Source organism: Mus musculus, chromosome 17 (genome assembly GCF_000001635.26).
Source record: "Mus musculus strain C57BL/6J chromosome 17, GRCm38.p6 C57BL/6J".
Classification (NCBI taxonomy): Eukaryota; Metazoa; Chordata; class Mammalia; order Rodentia; family Muridae; genus Mus; species Mus musculus.
In genome coordinates, this window is record NC_000083.6 from 19,660,884 (window position 1) to 19,679,529 (window position 18,646).

Sequence of the window (18,646 nt, forward strand, 5' to 3'; positions counted from 1 at the left end):
GAATAATTTTCAGTGTTTTGATTTCAAGGAAGGATGATTTATTCTAAGCCTTACCTTGCTCCTCTTAGCATTTTGGATATCCTGATTGTGCCTGAGATATTAGGTGATGTCAATAATAATACTGTAAGTTCTGTATATTTGCTGTGATACTTGAGTGAAGAGGCCATGTGTGTTACATGCAATTTATGCCAGAATTAACAGTGTCACAATTTGAACTTGTGAGTACTTCTGGGCTCTATAGATATTTCATCTATCTCATGTTTTATTATAAGTGTTTGTTTAATAAATGATTTATTTTCCTCGGACAGCTTTCCTGTTATTAACTGTTTACTCCTTTGGTTTGCAGTATTTATTCTGATTTTTATGTATGTGTCTACCAAGACTTACTGGCTATGAGATTTTCATCTTGGTGCTGGTTATATATGCTTAGTGTTGGTTATATAATCCAGGTTAATGGATAGTGTCAGACATCTATTGCTGAGTTAGAAAGAAATGTTTATGTATGTTTCTTGAAAAAATAAATAAGTTGATATTATCCAAGCCAGAATTTCCTCTCCCAAGAATACCTTGTTATATCTGTATGTAATAGGAAGTATGGCATGGAAATAGAACAATATGTCTTATAAATCACCGTGAATACATGAAGAAAGCCGCATTTGTAGCAGAGGATGACCTTGTGGTACATCATTGAGAGGAAAGGTACTTGGCCTTTTAAAGGCTCCATGTCCCTGTGTAGGGTAACACCAGGACAGGGAAGCAGGTGTGGGTGGGTTAGTGAGCTGGGGGAGGATGGAATAAGGGGTTTTCAGAAGGGAAAAGATGAAAGGAGATAAAATTTAAAATGGAAATAAAGAAAATATCTAATGAAAAGGAAAAGGAAAAAAAGAAGAAGAAATCAACAGCAGAAAATCACCAAAAGAAACACATGAAAGATTTTAGAATCTCAGAAAATTATGCTCTATGAGACAATACTCTGTGATTGGTAAAATCTTTTGAAGTATTAAGGTATTAAAATGAAGATAATAGAAGGGAAAATTTTAGATATAAATTAAAATTAATGGTTTATTTGCTTGACAAATTTATTTTGAATTTTTAAATCATATCAAATATTGGTACATAAACTTTGTTACTTAGATAAAATATTTAATGGTATTTTTAAATTTAGAGGGAATCATATGTTGACTCAAAGGAAATCATAACATTTTCTCATATGCTTAGTAAATCGAGCAACTTTGGTTAGTGTGCAAGGACTCTTCCATTTCACTAGTGAAATAGAATTAAATAATGCCTCATATGAATCCACTTTTCTGCTGCTCCTTCCTCTCAGCAGTTCAGGTAACAGTGTGTTTGAGTATGTGTTTCCTTTATTATGTGCAGCAACAAGCACTTCACTGAAAAGACTGTACTTCCTGATATGTGAGCAAGTAGTCTGGTTTAGTCAGTATAAATAAGAAAATTGATTCCTGAGGAAAATATTGAACTTGCATAAAATCAGCAAAATCATAAGCTAAATTAATGACACAGTACAGTCATTTTTATGATATTGTATTAAGCGTACTTGTTGTATAGTGTGTTTCTAATGAGTATGGAATAATTTTAAGAGAAATTTTGCTTGTATTATACTCACATTCATGGTATAGTATTTTCTCACTTCTTATCATATCCATCATTTGCATGCATGTATATACTTTTGATGTAGCCTTCATTTGCAGGTGAAGGTAAAAATGTTCGAAGAAATGTTCTCACCCTGAAATGTTTGTTCTAAGTTCAAGATCAGGGCCACAGGTGCAGAACAAGGAATCTGAAATGCATAAAACATATTATTGGCCAAAATATCCAGTCCTTTGGTTGACATATCTTGAATCTGTCCAAGTCAAAATGAGATTTTTCTCCAGGAGTTATGAGAGTGAATTATTTTCCTTCACATCAATTAAATATGGATTTGAAAATATATATCAAAATAAATTTCATCAAATATCTCTTCATTTTTATTCTACATAGTTTGAAAAATTGATGTATCATAAGAATTCAATTCTAGGCAATTTTGTTTTTAATAGACCGTAATATTTTATTGGAGCTATGCACCATTGTGAGCTACGTTGCATATTAAAAGACAACCAAGTTTCTAGAACATTTCTCATGTAGAAATGCCATTCTGGATTTTTTTTTCTACCATGTGTTCCCTCATGTATATTAACAGTGATTATGGCTCCATTCCTAACTATATTGTGATTTGGAATTGGCTTTATCATTGCTCTCACTATTTCTTTGAATTCCAGAAATGCAATTTTTCAGTACAAAATCATTTGTTGAATTTTGAATTCAAACACAATTCCTTCATGGTCTTATTTTTTTCGAATTAACTGTAAAATTCCTTTCTTTTTATCGACCCTGTTGTAACCACTGGGATTTATTCAACCCATTTGCACTTTTCATTGGCAGTAATGTCTCTTTTGTGAGCTCTGTTTCTCCCTGTGTGTATTTTAAGAAAGATATAATCTCCAGAGGTATATTTAATCAAATTTAAAAATCCAAACAAAAGTAGCTCATAGAATATATGGCAAATTTTACAGCTTAAGTTTGTTTTGTTAGTTCTCTCTGTGGTAAGGACTGATGGTCCTTTTTGGTAGCAATGAAAGGATTATTTTACCTTTCATCTAACAGAGGTGGATGATGCATCTAACTAAAAAATTCATATTCATTAATTAATATAATAGTTGTAGGCTGATTTTATGTAAAATCTTTAGTGAGGCAAGTTATAATCTTTCCAATGAAAGAATATTACAACTAGGTAAACTATTTCACAGCATCCTTTAGTTACCTGCATTTGAGTGTGTGTGAGTGTGTATATGCAGGTGTTTGTGTTGTGTAAGTTCAAGTCATCCTGGGCAATTAATGAATGTTGAGTCCATGAAATTAAAATGAGAAAGGAATTACATAAGAATTTGCATAATGAATGGAAGAGGGAAATGATGCAATCATTTTATGATCTTAAGAAAAAATGATAAATATAGTTTTAATTTTCAAAATATATTTATTATAAAGCATGCTCTTTAAAAATTTGTTGTGCAAAAGTGTTTGATGTTGCCTCTAATCATTAATCTGTGACTGTAGATTTTGAATTCCTTGATCTATTAGTAGTGGTTATTACTTAATTCCTCACATGTATGGAACTTTCAAAAACTGTATGTATCTTTGAATTTTTATATGTATTTATTTGAATATAAAATATTGATATATAAAAAAATATCATTGACTTTTTTATTCAAATTATACATCCTACATATCAATTTTTCCTATTTTTATCTGTCAGCTTTCATTTAAAATTAACATTTGCTAAGTTTTTTATTTCTGTTTGTGATATCAAAGATCTTTTTTATCATTCAAATATAAAAGGACATTAATTTCAAAACATATGCATGCATTCACATTGGAGCTTCATAATTAATACCAAAGATGTTCTCAAGTAGGTTCAATAAGCAATTGTCCTATACCCAATATGCTAGGTTGTTGATGTTGCTTTTTATGTTCAAATACCTTTATTGCTTGTGATAATATTGATATTATTATGACTGTGTTTTCTCTTTCTTTTGCATGTGTTTCTGTCTTTGTTTTTGTGTGAATATATAAGCCTTTCATGTTTGTACACATTGAGTCTAATACGTGTATTGGTTCTAAAGATATGGATGTCTGTTAGCTGCCTAATACTATTTCTGTAATTCAAACTTGGATTCTCTGGAAAAAAGACACAATTGCTCAGAAAGTACTTCTCCCCACCATAAATTTTTTCCTTGAAAACCTTAATAATGACAATATATTTAAAGTTTTTAAAATTTTTGTTCATTAATCATATTTTCCAAAGACCCCCAACTAGTCCTGTACCTACCCTCTCTTATAATATCTCTCATCCCCAAGACTAAGTTTTGTTTGGATCTATCATAGGACAAGCTAATATCTTGCAGGTGATCTTGAAATGACTTTGTGTTAGATTATATATATATATGACAAAGCTCCAATAGGCAAGGATTGGAAATAAATCATTTTAGGAAAGATTCCTGCTATAAATATGCCTTTCCTATTATTATTAATCATACATGACAATAGGTAGATATTTGCCCAATTTTTTGAGCAGATCTCTGTAGATTCAGGAAGATGTACTCCCTTGTAGTAATGCTATATTGGCAAATGGATCACTTCGTAATTCTTAATGATTATCCTATAAGAATTCATAAAATTAAATTGGTGTTTTTTAAGCTTTTATATAGTTGGACTCGGATTAGATCATTTTCTGATAGTCATAACTTAAATGAGAACTTTGTCAGTCTCCCATGTATGACCAGTTAATTGTTGCTAATGTGTAAACAGATTTTTTCTTAATATTCAGAGTACATTCTAAAAAGTTTTAAAACAAACGAAGATCATGTGGTGTATTATAGGTGATAAGGCAGATGGTAAAGTATTGACTGAATTTAATCTATAGAAAATTCACTAGTAACTTATTTATATATTTTTAACTTTTGATGATCCTGTGGACCTATGACAGGTGATGAATGTTTAGGCAGATAATTACTCCTAATGAATATCCATGTAATTATTCTCTACTGTAAACTGCTATTTCAATTTATGATTTGATTTTATGTGTGAACTTGTGATGAAATTTTCATATGTGATTAAGTATTCTGAAAGATGTATAAGTGCTGATGATCTTGAGAAATTTGAGAGGAACTGAGCTGAGGAGATTTTTTTTTTTTTTTTGACAGAACACTTCTTTAACAAAGAAGAGGAGAAGGGAGAAAAATTTTTTAACTTGCCTAATTAGCACCTTTATGTTTTTCCTTAGTTGTAAGTTAGCTCTCATCAAAAACATTTTATAACCTAGAAGTAAACTCTAAAATCATTTTTCAAAGTGTACCTTTTCTTTCATGAGACATCCGACTAGCAGATTCAAAATTAGAGATGTGTAGTTCCTGTTTAGATAGATCAACGGACACATTACGTAATCCCTTGTTGACAGGCTACAGATGTCATTCTCCTAACCCAGCAGCCATTTACTACCAAAAAGAGAAAGAAATCTTTTAGGACTTTTCGAAGTTATTATCAGCATTTCATTATATCTGGAAAGCTAGAATTTCCAGAGACCTTCAGACTTTAAAGCCACACTAGAGTTCTACTCTCTATCCTCTCTAGGTCAGAGGCTCCCGTAATCTAAATTGGCTCCTTAGAATAGAAACTGTGAAGAAGGTATGTCCACACAGATAGGACTCTCAATTGGACTTTAGAAACCCCTTCACCAGAAAGTACATTGTTATGGAGTGTGAGAAATAGGAATTCATAGTGCCTAATGCAAATAGCAGAGTCTGATAATGGGGACCATCAGCACTCGGTTTGGTTGATTGAGTACCATCAGTGTCCACAGTAGGCCATGAGTCATCAGCCCTGGGTATAATTGATTGCTGGCACAAGGTAGTTCCTACAGCATTTCTGGTGGGAGCTGTCAACATCGACCTTAGATCAAGAGCCTTCAGGTCTGGTTTGTGAGCATTTCCTGGATCTCTCAGGATTGGACCAAGTGATTCTACCAAGAGAGATTTTTTTCGTTTTCTGTTTTTTGTTTTTGTTTTTTGTTTTTTTTTCAGATGTGATTAAGAGTACTCTTAAAGAAAAAAGACATTAAGTTTAGCACTAGCCAACTGACTGACTTTCTTCAATTTGTATAAATGGTCAGTCCTTGGTTTCCAGGAAGGAAAATTTAGGTTTGGATGCATGATAGAATACAGGGTTAGATATGCTCCCATAGAATGGAGGATTAGGTGTGTCCCTTACATTTGCTATTTGGACTATACTTAGGAAGGCATATGCAAATGACTAAAAAGTCATATGTGCTCATGAGATATTAGATTCACCTTCTTATGAGGGGACTCAATGACTACTGTCTTGATCAGGATCCAAGAACAATGTTTATTCCTCAACATAAAAATCTGAGAAAAGTAGCTTACAAGAGGGAAGTGATAAATCAAAACAGGAAAAAGCAACCTCTGAGAGGAAAGTGACTCAGAAAAGAAACTAAGAATGTATAATAAACATAAGTGCCCCATCCTAAAGCCTTTAAATATAAGTCATACCAAAAGACCCCCAGGGGAAAAAAAAGAAACTAAAGAGGTGTACGGGATTTCTGCTGATATACTCAAGATGTACAACAGGGTAAACTGTTAGGGTGTTTTCCAGTGAGTATGGAGAATAACAAAGAGAATAATGATCTCTTATGGAAACATTACATTTTAAATTGTTTATGATTCCTCATGGTCATTTTGAAATAGCCATAGCCATAGCACTGAACAAAGAAAGAATTTTTACTGTTGAAATTACACAAACACACACACACACACACACACACACACACACACACACACATATATATATATATATATATATGAACTTAGCACAAAAAAGAGTTATCTAAGATGTCTGAAAAAAAAGAGGAGAATGAAAGAGATAACATATGAAATGTTTATGGAAATGGGGGAATTATTTGAAGAAATAGCTCTCACCAAAAATGACAAAGGAAGTTCTAGTAAAAATTAGCAGCTACATATCTAGAAGCAGGGAGATGCTTGCCCAGTGGAGATACAAATTGCAAAAGGCTTGCTAATATAATACAGAAACAAGAAAAAAATATTTTGAGGACTCTGTTGCCTAACTGATAGAGGCTCTGAAGCAAAAGCTATAGCAAAAGACATTTGGCCTTTGAAAATGCTATACCCACTTGTCAATCCCTTCTAAAGATAATTAAATCTCTGGAAAATTATTTAAAGCATGTGCTGACATTGCTACTTCATATTTTCAAAATATATCCATTACAACAACCACACAAAGCTAGAAGACTCTCCAAAATCTTAATAACCAAGGGCAGAAAAACTTTCATAAATCAGGCTTGGTTCACAAAATTATTCAAGTAACAACTCTGGACTCATTAGCACATAATGTCCCAGAATGGTAGGAGATACAATGAATTTTAATTCTCCTGTCCCAACTCAGTGCAGAAGTACAACTGGGTATCCTGTTTGTCTGAAAGGGTACCACTGGTATAAAGAGTGCCAAAATAGCTTTCATAAAAATGGCACTGCCTTATCTGTTGGTACTATAATACTTAATAATACAGGAATCTTCTCAAACTGTGTGAGAAACCTACCTCAGGCCCTCATACAATAGAGGTAATTCAACAGTCACAGGCAAACAATCCATTTGTCAATGGAGAACTCTCTAACAGGTTCAGCAATGAACCACTGGCAATATGTGACTGATCCTCCACAGAAATATTTATATATGATTCCTTCTCAAACTAGTTACCTTAATTGTTAAGATCTTAAAATGAGTTTCCTCACACTAGAAACCTTTGCAGAGCAAATAGAGCTAATGTTAGTAGTTATTGTCTTTAAATACTAAGGATAACCCCCTTTTAAAAAATCTGTGTCACTCTTTTATTCCTATTTTACAATGGTAGCCCCAAATTTCAGAATTACAAATCTTTCTTCAATTTAGAAGTTACCTTTTCTCTATTGGGCATGTTCAAGTTCCTGCTATGTTTTCTGGTCCTATGCGTGAATGTAAGGAAAAGTTGAATTCCTTGACAAAATACTGTTGCATTTTTGTTGTTCTTGTTGTTGTTGTTTGTTTGTTTGTTTTTTCAAGAAGGTAAACTTGTGAAATCTTAAAACATCATCAAATCATCTCTGCACTTAGAGAAGCTGGTCCTACAAAAACTTAATACAATTTTTAACCACGTTAACTCAGTTTACCTTAGTACTTTTGAGAGTAGGTCCACCCCAGAATATTACTGTTCTAGAAGAAATCACATTATTGACTCTTCTTCCAGAAGTTATCAAATAGCAATAGTTTTGTGCTTTTAGAAGAAATTGGCCCCGTAGACTCAAGTGTGTGAATGCCTGGCTCATAGTCTGTGGCCCTTTTGGAGTAGTTGTAGCCTTGATATAATTAGTGTGTCCCTATGCAAGAGTGGTTTAGAACACAATGAAGCTCGGTTTTGCTGGGTGTCTTCACTTCAGCCCTTTGTGAATAAAAATGGTGAACTCTCAGTTACTTATCCAAGCATTCCTGCCTGCACACCAGTATGCTTTCCTTGGCTATGAAATAGACAAGATCTCTGTAATTGAACGTTATTTTTTTCATAATATTTTTTTGGTGATTGTGTGTTCAGTTCCACAAATGCAAGGAAGACAAAAGTTGATATGAGAGAAAGAGTTATTGATTTTGTTAAAGAGCATTGTTTTTGGTTTGGAGGAATATTGATTTTCAACTTTTTTTTAAATGGTAGTAGTGAAATCCTTTAAGTGCTGTTTATGAACCAATTAAGGAAGAATAAAAAAAAAAGTGTTGCTGAGTGTAATTTGACCTGTATGTTCCTGGCTCATTTGGACAGAGAAGAGATGAATATTAGTGTTTACTAGATATTGCTCTTTAATATCTTGGGAAAAAGTGACCCTGAAATTAAAGTAGAGGGAAAATAGATTTAGTCCATTGGCAAAGAAAATCTCAACACAGCCTTTTATTGACACTGGCTGCAGTCGTTACTATTTAAGCATATGAAGATATATAAAGAAAAGTACAACCTGCAGTGGTGGCACATACCTTAAAACCCAGCACTTGGAAGGCAGAGATAGGTGGATTTCTGAGTTCACGGCCAGCCTGTTCTACAAGAGTGAGTTCCAGGGCAGCCAGGGTTACAGAGAAACCTTGTCTTGAAAAAAAAAAGTAAGAAAGAAAGAAAAAGAAAGAAAGAAAGAAAGAAAGAAAGAAAGAAAGAAAGAAAGGAAGAGGAAAAAATTAAAGAGAGAAAGAGAAAGAAAAAGAAAAAAGAAAAAGGAAAAGGAAAAGAAAAAGAAAAAGAAAAAGAAAAAGAAAAAGAAAAAGAAAAAGAAAAAAGTACAAACATGAGAACCAAATATACACAACAAATTGAGAAGAAAATACTACTAAATACTGCCATTGACCTAATTCCTGTGTTCAACCACATGAAGATCTTAAAGGAAACCTGCATGCTATATGAAAAAAAAGGGAGCGAAAAATTCTGGCAAAATTCTACCGAGCTATGCTTCCAATTTGGGAAAGGAATTTATGGCCGTCAACAGTGTCTATAGGTTGTTTTTCCTGGATATCAAAACTTACGAAGCACCTGGGAGAGCCATCTTGGTTCCCTGATCCCTCTGAGACTAGTGTGCACAGGTGAGAGTGTGGACTATAAAAGCTAACAGCTTCTGGCCCAGGCAGAAGCTACACAGCTTCTCAGGAAGACCCCATTATGTGCTCTAGACATCAGGGCACCTTCCCTGCCAGAGAAGAAGTGTCCACTCCGCCTGAGAGTGATTAGCCTGATCATATGGGGGAGCCATATCTGGTCCAGGATCTATCAGAGACTAGTCTGTGTAGGTGAGAGTGCCCACTCAGAAGCTACACAGCTTCTGGGACAGGCCCTGTTTCAGGCCTTCATCTTCTGCCAGGAGGCAGGTCCGAATGCCAGATATCTGTGCACCTTCCCTGCAAGAGACAGATTGCCTGCAGAGAGTGCTCTGACCACTGAAACTCAGGAGAGAAATACTCTCCCAGGTCTCCTGAGAGAGGCTAACAAAAATCACAGGAGGAACAAACTCTAACCAGAGACAATTATAACAACTAACTCCAGAGATTACCAGATGGTGAAAGGCAAACGTAAGAATCTTACTAACAGAAACCAAGACCACTCACCATCATCAGAACCCAGCACTCCCACCTCAGCCAGTCCTGGGCACCACAACATATGCAAAATGCTAGACTCAGATATAAAAGCATATCTCATGATGATGGTAGAGGACGTCAAGAAGGACTTTAATAACTCACTAAAAGTGATACAAGAGAACATTGCTAAACAGGTACAAGTCCTTAAAGAAAAACAGGAAAACACAACAAAACAGGTAGAATACTTAAAGAAAAAAAAAAGAAAACACAATCAAACAGGTGATGGAATTGAACAAAAGTATACAAAACCTAAAAAGGAAAGTAGACACAATAAAGAAAACCCAAAGTGAGGCAACACTGGAAAGAAATATGGAAACATAGATGTGAGCATCAGCAACAGAATACAAGAGATGGAAGAGAGAATCTCAGGTGCAGAAGAGTCCATAGCAAACATGGATACAACAATCAAAGAAAATGCAAAATCCTAAAGGATCCTAAGTCAAAACATCCGGGAAAACCAGGACACAATGAGAAGACCAAACCTACGGATAATAGGAGTAGGTGAGAATGAAGATTTTTAAATTAAAGAGCCAGCAAATATCTTCAACAAAATTATAGAAGAAAACTTCCTAAACCTAAAGAAAGAGATGTCCATGAACATACAAGAGGCCTATAGAACACCAAATAGACTGGACCAGAAAAGAAATTTCTCTTGACACATAATAATCAGAACAACAAATGCACTAAATGAAGATAGAATATTAAAATCAGTAAGGGGAAAAGGTCAAGTAATATATAAAGGCAGGCTTATTAGAATTACACAGACTTTTCACCAGAGACTATGGAAGCCAGAAAATCCTGGACAGATGTTATACAGACACTAAGAGAACAAAAATGCCAGCCCAGGCTACTATACCCAGCTAAACTTTCAATTACCATAGATGGAGAAACCAAAGTATTCCACAACAAAAACAAATTCACACATTATCTTTCCATGAATCCAGCCCTTCAAAGGATAATAACAGAATAAAATCAATACAAGGACAGAAACTATGCCTAAAAAGAGCAAGACAGTAATCCTTCAACAAACCTAAAGACAGCCACAATAACAGAATGCCAACTCTAACAACAAAAATAATAGGAAGCAACAATTACTTTTCCTTAGTATCTCTTAATTTCAATTGATTCAATTCCCTAATAAAAAGACATAGACTAACAGACTGGTTACACAAACAGGACCCAATATTTTGCTGCTTAAAGGTAACCCATCTCAGGGAAAAAGAGAGACACTACATCAGAATGAGAGGCTGGAAAACAATTTTCCAAGCAAATGGTCTGAAGAAAGAAGCTGAAGTAGCCATTCTAATATCTAATAAAATCGACTTCCAACCCAAAGGTATCAAAAAAGAAAAAGAGGGGCACTTCATACACATCAAAGGTAAAATTTTTGAAAAGGAACTCTAAATTCTGAATATCTATGCTCCAAATGCAAGTGCAACCACATTCATTAAAGAAACTTTAGTAAAGCTCAAAGCACACATTGCACATCACACAATAATATTGGGAGACTTTAGCACCTCACTTTCATCAATGGACATATCTTGGAAACAGAAACTAAACAGGGACACAGTGAAACTAACAGAAGTTATGAAACAAATAGATCTAACAGATATCTACAGAACATTTTATCCTAAAACAAAAGGATATACCTTCTTCTCAGTACCTCATGGTACCTTCTTCAAAACTGATCATATAATTGGTCAGAAAACAGGCCTCAACTGATACAAAAATATTGACATTGTCCCATGCATCCTATCAGATCACCATGGACTAAGGCTGATCTTCAATAACAACATAAATAATACAAAGCCAACATTCATGTGGAAACTGAAGAACACTCTACTCAATAATATGCTGGTCAAGGAAGGAATAAACAACGAAAGACTTTTTAGAGTTTAATGAAAATGAAGCCACAACATACCCAAACTTACGGGATACAATGAAAGCATTTCTAAGAAGAAAACTCATAGCTCTCAGTACCTCCAAGAAGAAACTATTGAGAGAACACACTAGAGATTGACAACAAACCTAAAAGCTCTTGAACAAAAGGAAGCAAATTCACCCAATAGGAGTAGATGGCAGGAAATAATCTAACTCAGGGCTGAAATCAATCAAAAGGAAACAAGAACTATTCAAAGAATTAACAAAATGAGGAGCTGGTTCTTTGAGAAAACCAACAAGATAGATAAACAAGATAGACTCACTAGAGGGTACAGGGATAGCATCCTTAGTAACAAAATTAGAAATGAAAAGGGAGACATAACACCAGATACAGAAGAAATCCAAAACACCATCAGATCCTTCTACAAAAGGCGATACTCAACAATACTAGAAAACCTGGAAGAAATGGACTAATTTCTAGAGAGATACCAGGTATCAAAATTAAGTCAGGATGAGATTAATGATCTAAACAGTCCTATATCTGCTAAAGAAATAGAAGCAGTCATTAATATTCCCCCAACTAAAAAAAAAAAAAAAAAAAAAAAAAACAGGAATAGATGGGTTTAGTGCAGAGATCTATCATACCTTCAAAGAAGATCTAATACCTTTTCCTCACAAACTATTCCACAAAATAGAAGCAGAAGGTACTCTACCCAATGCATTTTATGAAGCAACAATTACTCTGATACCTAAACAACAGAAAGATCCTACAAAGATAAAGAACTTCAGACCAATTTCCCTTATGAATATTGATGCACAAATACTCAATAAAATCCTCGCTAGCCAAATCCAAGAACACATCAAAACAATCATCCATCCTGACCTAGTAGGTTTCATTCCAGGGATGCAGGGATGGTTAAATATACGGATATCCATCAATGTAATCAATTTTAAGCAAAGTCAAAGACAAAAATCACATGATCATTTCATTAGATGTGAAGAAAGCATTTGACAAAATCCAACACCCATTCATGATAAAAGCCTTGTGAAGATCAGGAATTCAAGGCCCATACCTAAACATGATAAAAGCAATCTACAGCAAACCCGTAGCCAACAGCAAAGTAAATGGTGAGAAGCTGGAAGCAATCCCACTAAAATCAGGGACTAGACAAGGCTGCCCACTTTCTCCCTATCTATTCAACATAGTACTTGACGTCCTAACCACAGCATTCGACAACAAAAGGAGATCAAGGGGATACAAATTGGAAAAGAAGTAAAAATATCACGTTTTGCAGATGATATGACACTATATATATGTGATGCTAAAAATTCCACCAGAGAACTCCTAAACCTTATAAACAGCTTCAGTGAAGTATCTGGATATAAAATTAACTCAAAGAAGTCAATGGTCTTTCTCTACACAAAGGATAAACAGGCTGAGAAAGAAATTAGGGAAACAACACCCTTCACAATAGTTACAAATAATATAAAATACTTTGGCATGATGCTAACTAAGGAAGTGAAAGATCTGTATGATAAGAATTTAAAGTCTCTGAAGAAAGAAATTAAAGAAGATCTTAGAAGATGGAAAGTTCACCAATGCTCATGGATTGGTAGGATTAATATAGAAAAAAAGGCTATCTTTCCAAAAGCAATCTACAGATACAATGCAATTCCCATCAGAATTCCAATTCAATTCTTCAATGAATTAGAAAGGGCAATTTTCAAATTCATCTGGAATAACAAAAAACCTAGGACAGCATAAACTCTCCTCAATGATAAAATAACCACTGGTGGATTTACCATGCCTGACCTAAAGCTGTACTACAGAGCAATTATGATAAATACTGCATGGTACTGGTATAAGTGACGGACATGTAGACCAACGGAATAGAATTGAAGACCCAGAGATGAACCCACACACCTATAGTCACTTGATCTTTGATAAGGGAGCTAAAATCATCCAGTGGAAAAAAAGACAGCATTTTCAACAAATGGTGCTGACACAACTGGCTGTTATCATGTAGAAGAATGTGAATTGATCCATTCTTATCTCCTTGTACAAAGTTCAAGTCTAAGCAGATCAAAGAAGTCCAAATAAACCAGAGGCAGGGAAACTGATAGAGGAGCAAGTGGGGGAAAAGCCTTGAAGATACGGGCACAGGGGAAAATTCATGAATAAAACAGCAATGGCTTATGCTGAAAGATGGCGAATCAATAAATGGGATCTCATAAAATTTCAAAGCTTCTATAAGGCAAAAGACACTGTCAATTAGACAAAAAAGGCCACCAACAGTTTGGAAAAACTTTACCTATCCTAAATCAGATAGGGGACTAATATCCAATATATATATAAAGAACTCAAGAAGGAGGTCTCTAGAAAATCAAATAACCCCATTAAAAAACGGGGCTCAGAGCTAAACAAAGAATTCTCACCTGAGGAATGAATGGCTGAAAAGCACCTGAAAAAAATGTTCAGCATCCTCAATCATCAGGGAAATGCAAATCAAAAGAATTCTGAGATTCCACCACACACCAGTCAGTTGGCTAAGACCAAAAATTCAGGTGACAGCAGATGCTGGTGATGATGTACTTCAGGTTTCAGTGTGAAGCCAAACTCCATTTTGTTTGCTGTGTTTGTTTCACTTGAAGATTCACAGTTCATTTCATGTTATTATATTTAATGTGAGCTCATAAATATAGCTTTCTTCTTGTGTTGAGAATTCATTTTTTTCCGTAAGGTTATGGTTGTCCTCTGATTCTTAATTTATTTCCAATGCTTTTGACCTAAAATTTTAAGTATTGTGGGAGAAGAAATATTTATACAATGAAACCTTAATGAAAGTTTTTTTTTTTTTCCTGTGATCAACTCACTTTGGCAGATGTATTAAGTAATATTATTTTGTTGGTATGTATTTGGGGCCTTTCAGAGTAAAATGTATTTTTTCCACAAAAGATATTATTAAACAGATACAGATTAATTTCAGAGAGTAGAACAAAGCAAGTGTGAGTTATTGAGTTCATACCTCCCAAAAGAATATGAGTATATCCCTTTAATAACGTGACCATATGGAGCATATGAGACATAAACAAGAGAACCTCTTTAGGTTTGCTGTTTAGGGATCTAGGCATATGTGAAAATAAAACTTAGAATTCCAGTAGGCAGATATGCTGGTGCAAGCCTTTATTCTGAATAGTGTGGAAAAAGAGACCGGTGGGTATTTCTGAGTTCAATATCAGTCTGATGTACACAACAACATACAGTCAACTAATATATACAGAGTTGAGTAAAGGAAGCAAGCAAGTGAGCATTAAATGAATGAAATGCATAATGTATTAGTGCATTAATACAGAAATATATAAACAAATATAATATACTATAAGTAAAGTGAATAGTTAGGAATCAACCTTATGTTTTTTTTACTTGAATTTATTCTTTCTGTACTATATACAACTGCATGCTGTAAGAGACATACATGCAGACAGTCTCCGATACAAACACCATAATATACACAATGATAAAAATGCAAATGTCAAGGCACTGTACTCATTTAATGTCATCTATTCAGATACAGAAGCAGCCTTTTCTGTTTCTTTCTATGACGTTAGTAATTCCATGCTGCTATACTCATATAATTATATGAGAAAAATAGCTACCAGAGTCACATGCAAAGAAATGAACTTCAGAATATTATTTAAGATATGTTTTTAAAAAGTTGTAAAGTTGATGAAAAAAAAGGGTGGGTTTTTATATGTGAAAACAACAGATGTGCTCTTTGGAGGAAAATAATTCCTGACTTATAAACAGAATGTGTAAACAATCAATATATGTACTATAAATAATATATTCTTTGAAAATCTATAAATAATGGCTAGTTAAGGTAAAGGAGCTTACCTAAACCTATTTACCTAATGGAATTCATTTGGACATGTTTAAGTAATTAAATTACATATTTTATAGATTCAAAATTAAATTATATAATTTACTGTATTAAATATGTAAATGGGTGTAGTAAATTTTATCATCTCCTTATGTGATTTTATGCCACTTTAACAGGTATAACTTTAAGAATTACAAGTATATTCTCGCTCTGCAATTTGCAATTGAGGAGATCAATAGGAATCCCAATCTGTTACCCAACACATCTCTTGGATTCGATTTCTACAATGTCAGATTCACTGAGAAGTACACTCTTGATAATGCTTTTATTTGGCTCACAGCTCTTGTGAATAGAAAGTATTTTCCTAATTACAATTGTAAAAAGAGAAATTTCACTGCTGCACTCACAGGAACATCATGGATAACATCTGCCCAAATAGGGACATTGCTTCAACTTTTTAAATTTCCACAGGTGAGAAAATTTGGATTGTGGGAACTGAGAGTCAGTTCTCAATGTTCATATTAGAGCTGCCTTTAAACTGAAAGAGTGATTGATCAATTATCAAAACATTAAAGAAATACTCAGAACATGGAGTTAAATTCTGATTTCTCTTCCTTGTAAATTAAAGATTGGATGTAGTAAATGAAATCCAATAAGTCCTTGAGACTTACAGGCCTACAAAAATATCTGTTAAATGTAGTGACTGGAATGTCCCTTTAAAACATTCTCCTGTCTTCTATTTCTTCAGGAATGAAATTTTGATTAATGTTAATATTCTTTCTCTTTTATCCAATTTACTTCAGATTACCTTTGGACCTTATGATCCTTTATTAAGTGACCATGGTCAGTATCCATCTCTCTACCAGATGGCCCCTAAAGACACATCTCTTTCACTTGCCATTGTTTCATTGATAGCTCATTTTAGGTGGTCATGGGTTGGTCTCATACTCCCTGATGACCACAAAGGAAATAAGATTGTATCAGATTTTAGGGAGGAGATGGAGAGAAAAGGCATCTGCCTAGCTTTTGTAAAAATGATCCCAGCCACATGGACTTCACATTTTGCCAAATTCTGGGAACATATGGATGAGACAAATGTAACAATTGTTTATGGTGATGTTGATTCACTAGAAGGTGTAATAAGGAATATTGAACAAAGGTTATTGACACAGAATGTCTGGATCATGAACATTGAACATCATGTTATTGACAGAGCTGACTATTTCATGTTAGACACATTCCATGGAAGCCTAATTTTTAAGCACAGTTATAGAGAGAATTTTGAGTTTACCAAATTTATTAAAACAGTTAATCCTAAAAAATACCCAGAAGACATTTATCTTCCTAAGCTGTGGCATTTATTTTTCAAGTGCTCATTTGCTGACATTAATTGCAATGTTTTGGACAACTGCCAAACCAATGCTTCCTTGGATGTATTCCCTCGTCACATATTTGATGTGGCCATGAATGAAGAGAGCTCTAGTATTTACAATGGTGTGTATGCTGTGGCTCACAGCCTCCATGAGATGAGACTTCAGGAACTTCAAATGCAACCATATGAAAATGGCAAAGGGATAGTGTTCTTTCCATGGCAGGTAATCACCTTTCTACTGTATTTTATTGTCAGCACTCTGGCATAAGAGATTTGCAGCAACACTAACTTAGGTATTGTAAAATCCATTTATCTTGTCCACTATCAAGAATTGTTTGTTTCTAATCTTCCCTAGAATTCCAGATAACATTTCAAGTGAATGATGTTGGGAAATCGTATGTAAGATACCAGGAGCAAATATGCTTTGTCAAAATTAAGTTCTTTTCATCAATATCTAGCTGTACAGCCTTCTTACAGTAATAGAGCCAATTAATATACTTATTGCTTAATATATTTGTTACAAGAGAAATTAAAACAAGAACACTTAAGTGAAACAATGATGGTTGGTTCATATAGAAATGATACCTTTTAACCAGTTTCTAGGCATATCTAAATGCAAATGAGTCTTGTTAGGTTTTAAAAAGTTGATATTTTCATAAATCAGTTGTCATTGATTGCTTACTTGAGCTAGGTTCTCAATTTTCACTTGAAGATCAATAATAATGGTATTCTGAACACTTAGGTTTTCACTTAGTCATCATTAATGGAATCTTCATTAATGTTGATGTTTAAGAACATCAGACACCAGAATTTAAGAACAATAAGACACATTCCAAAACCAATGTTTTATTCTGCCCATTGTGCACAGTTAAATACATTTTTTTATTTTTTTTAAGCTTAACAGATTCCTGAAGGACACTGAAGTGAAAGACAAAAGGTGTTTAGATTGGAAACAGACAATAGATACAGAGTATGACATTCTTAACCTTTGGAATTTACCAAAAGGCCTTGGATTGAAAGTGAAAATAGGATCATTTTCTGCAAATGCTCCACAGGGTCAACAGTTATCTTTATCTGAACAGATGATACAATGGCCAGAAATATTTTCAGAGGTGGGTCATATATTATCTAAAGGCTTAGTGCCTATATTAATAACACAATTATGTTTTCAAATATAGTGATGCTTGACTCAAATTCCATGACACTTTGATTATCAGTATAAAATAGCATAAAGTAATTCTAGTATACTGGCTTTTGATTTTTTTTTTTAATCAGATCAATGGAATTATATAGTGTTCAATAAGTCCTCCACTGGCAACTCACATGAAGATTTGTTTTTCTCCATTGTAAATAATTAGGGGTGTGATACAATGTGAAAGGAAATTTTCATCTTCAAATGACTCATGTGTTAATGTACTCTATAAAAATCTCATTTGGGATTAATGTCATAAAACAATATCACATTTATTTTTTAATGCATATTCTAAAATGTCATAAAACAATATCACATTTATTTTTTGATGTATATTCTAAAATGACCAAATATTTCTTTTATAAGAAAGAATAAAGTTTTTTATGGTTCTTGAAGTATCAGAATCTACAAATTCCCAACCACTGTGCCATAATGTTATCAGAAAATAAATTCCACTACAGTTTTGGTGACTATAATGTCACCAAAAAACAGAAATAAGCATTCAGATGCTTTATACTATATGGACTATTA

The 18,646-nt window shown here is 33.9% G+C and overlaps 1 protein-coding gene across 1 annotated transcript in view; it reads left to right on the forward strand.

Moving 5' to 3' along the window:
- Positions 1 to 18,646, forward strand: part of Vmn2r102 (vomeronasal 2, receptor 102) — a 34,350-nt gene that overhangs the window by 485 nt on the left and 15,219 nt on the right. The window contains exons 2-4 of the mRNA NM_001104564.1: positions 15,728 to 16,022; positions 16,355 to 17,146; positions 17,820 to 18,035. Coding sequence (NP_001098034.1) covers positions 15,728 to 16,022; positions 16,355 to 17,146; positions 17,820 to 18,035 — 1,303 coding nt within the window. The remainder of the gene's footprint in view (positions 1 to 15,727; positions 16,023 to 16,354; positions 17,147 to 17,819; positions 18,036 to 18,646) is intronic.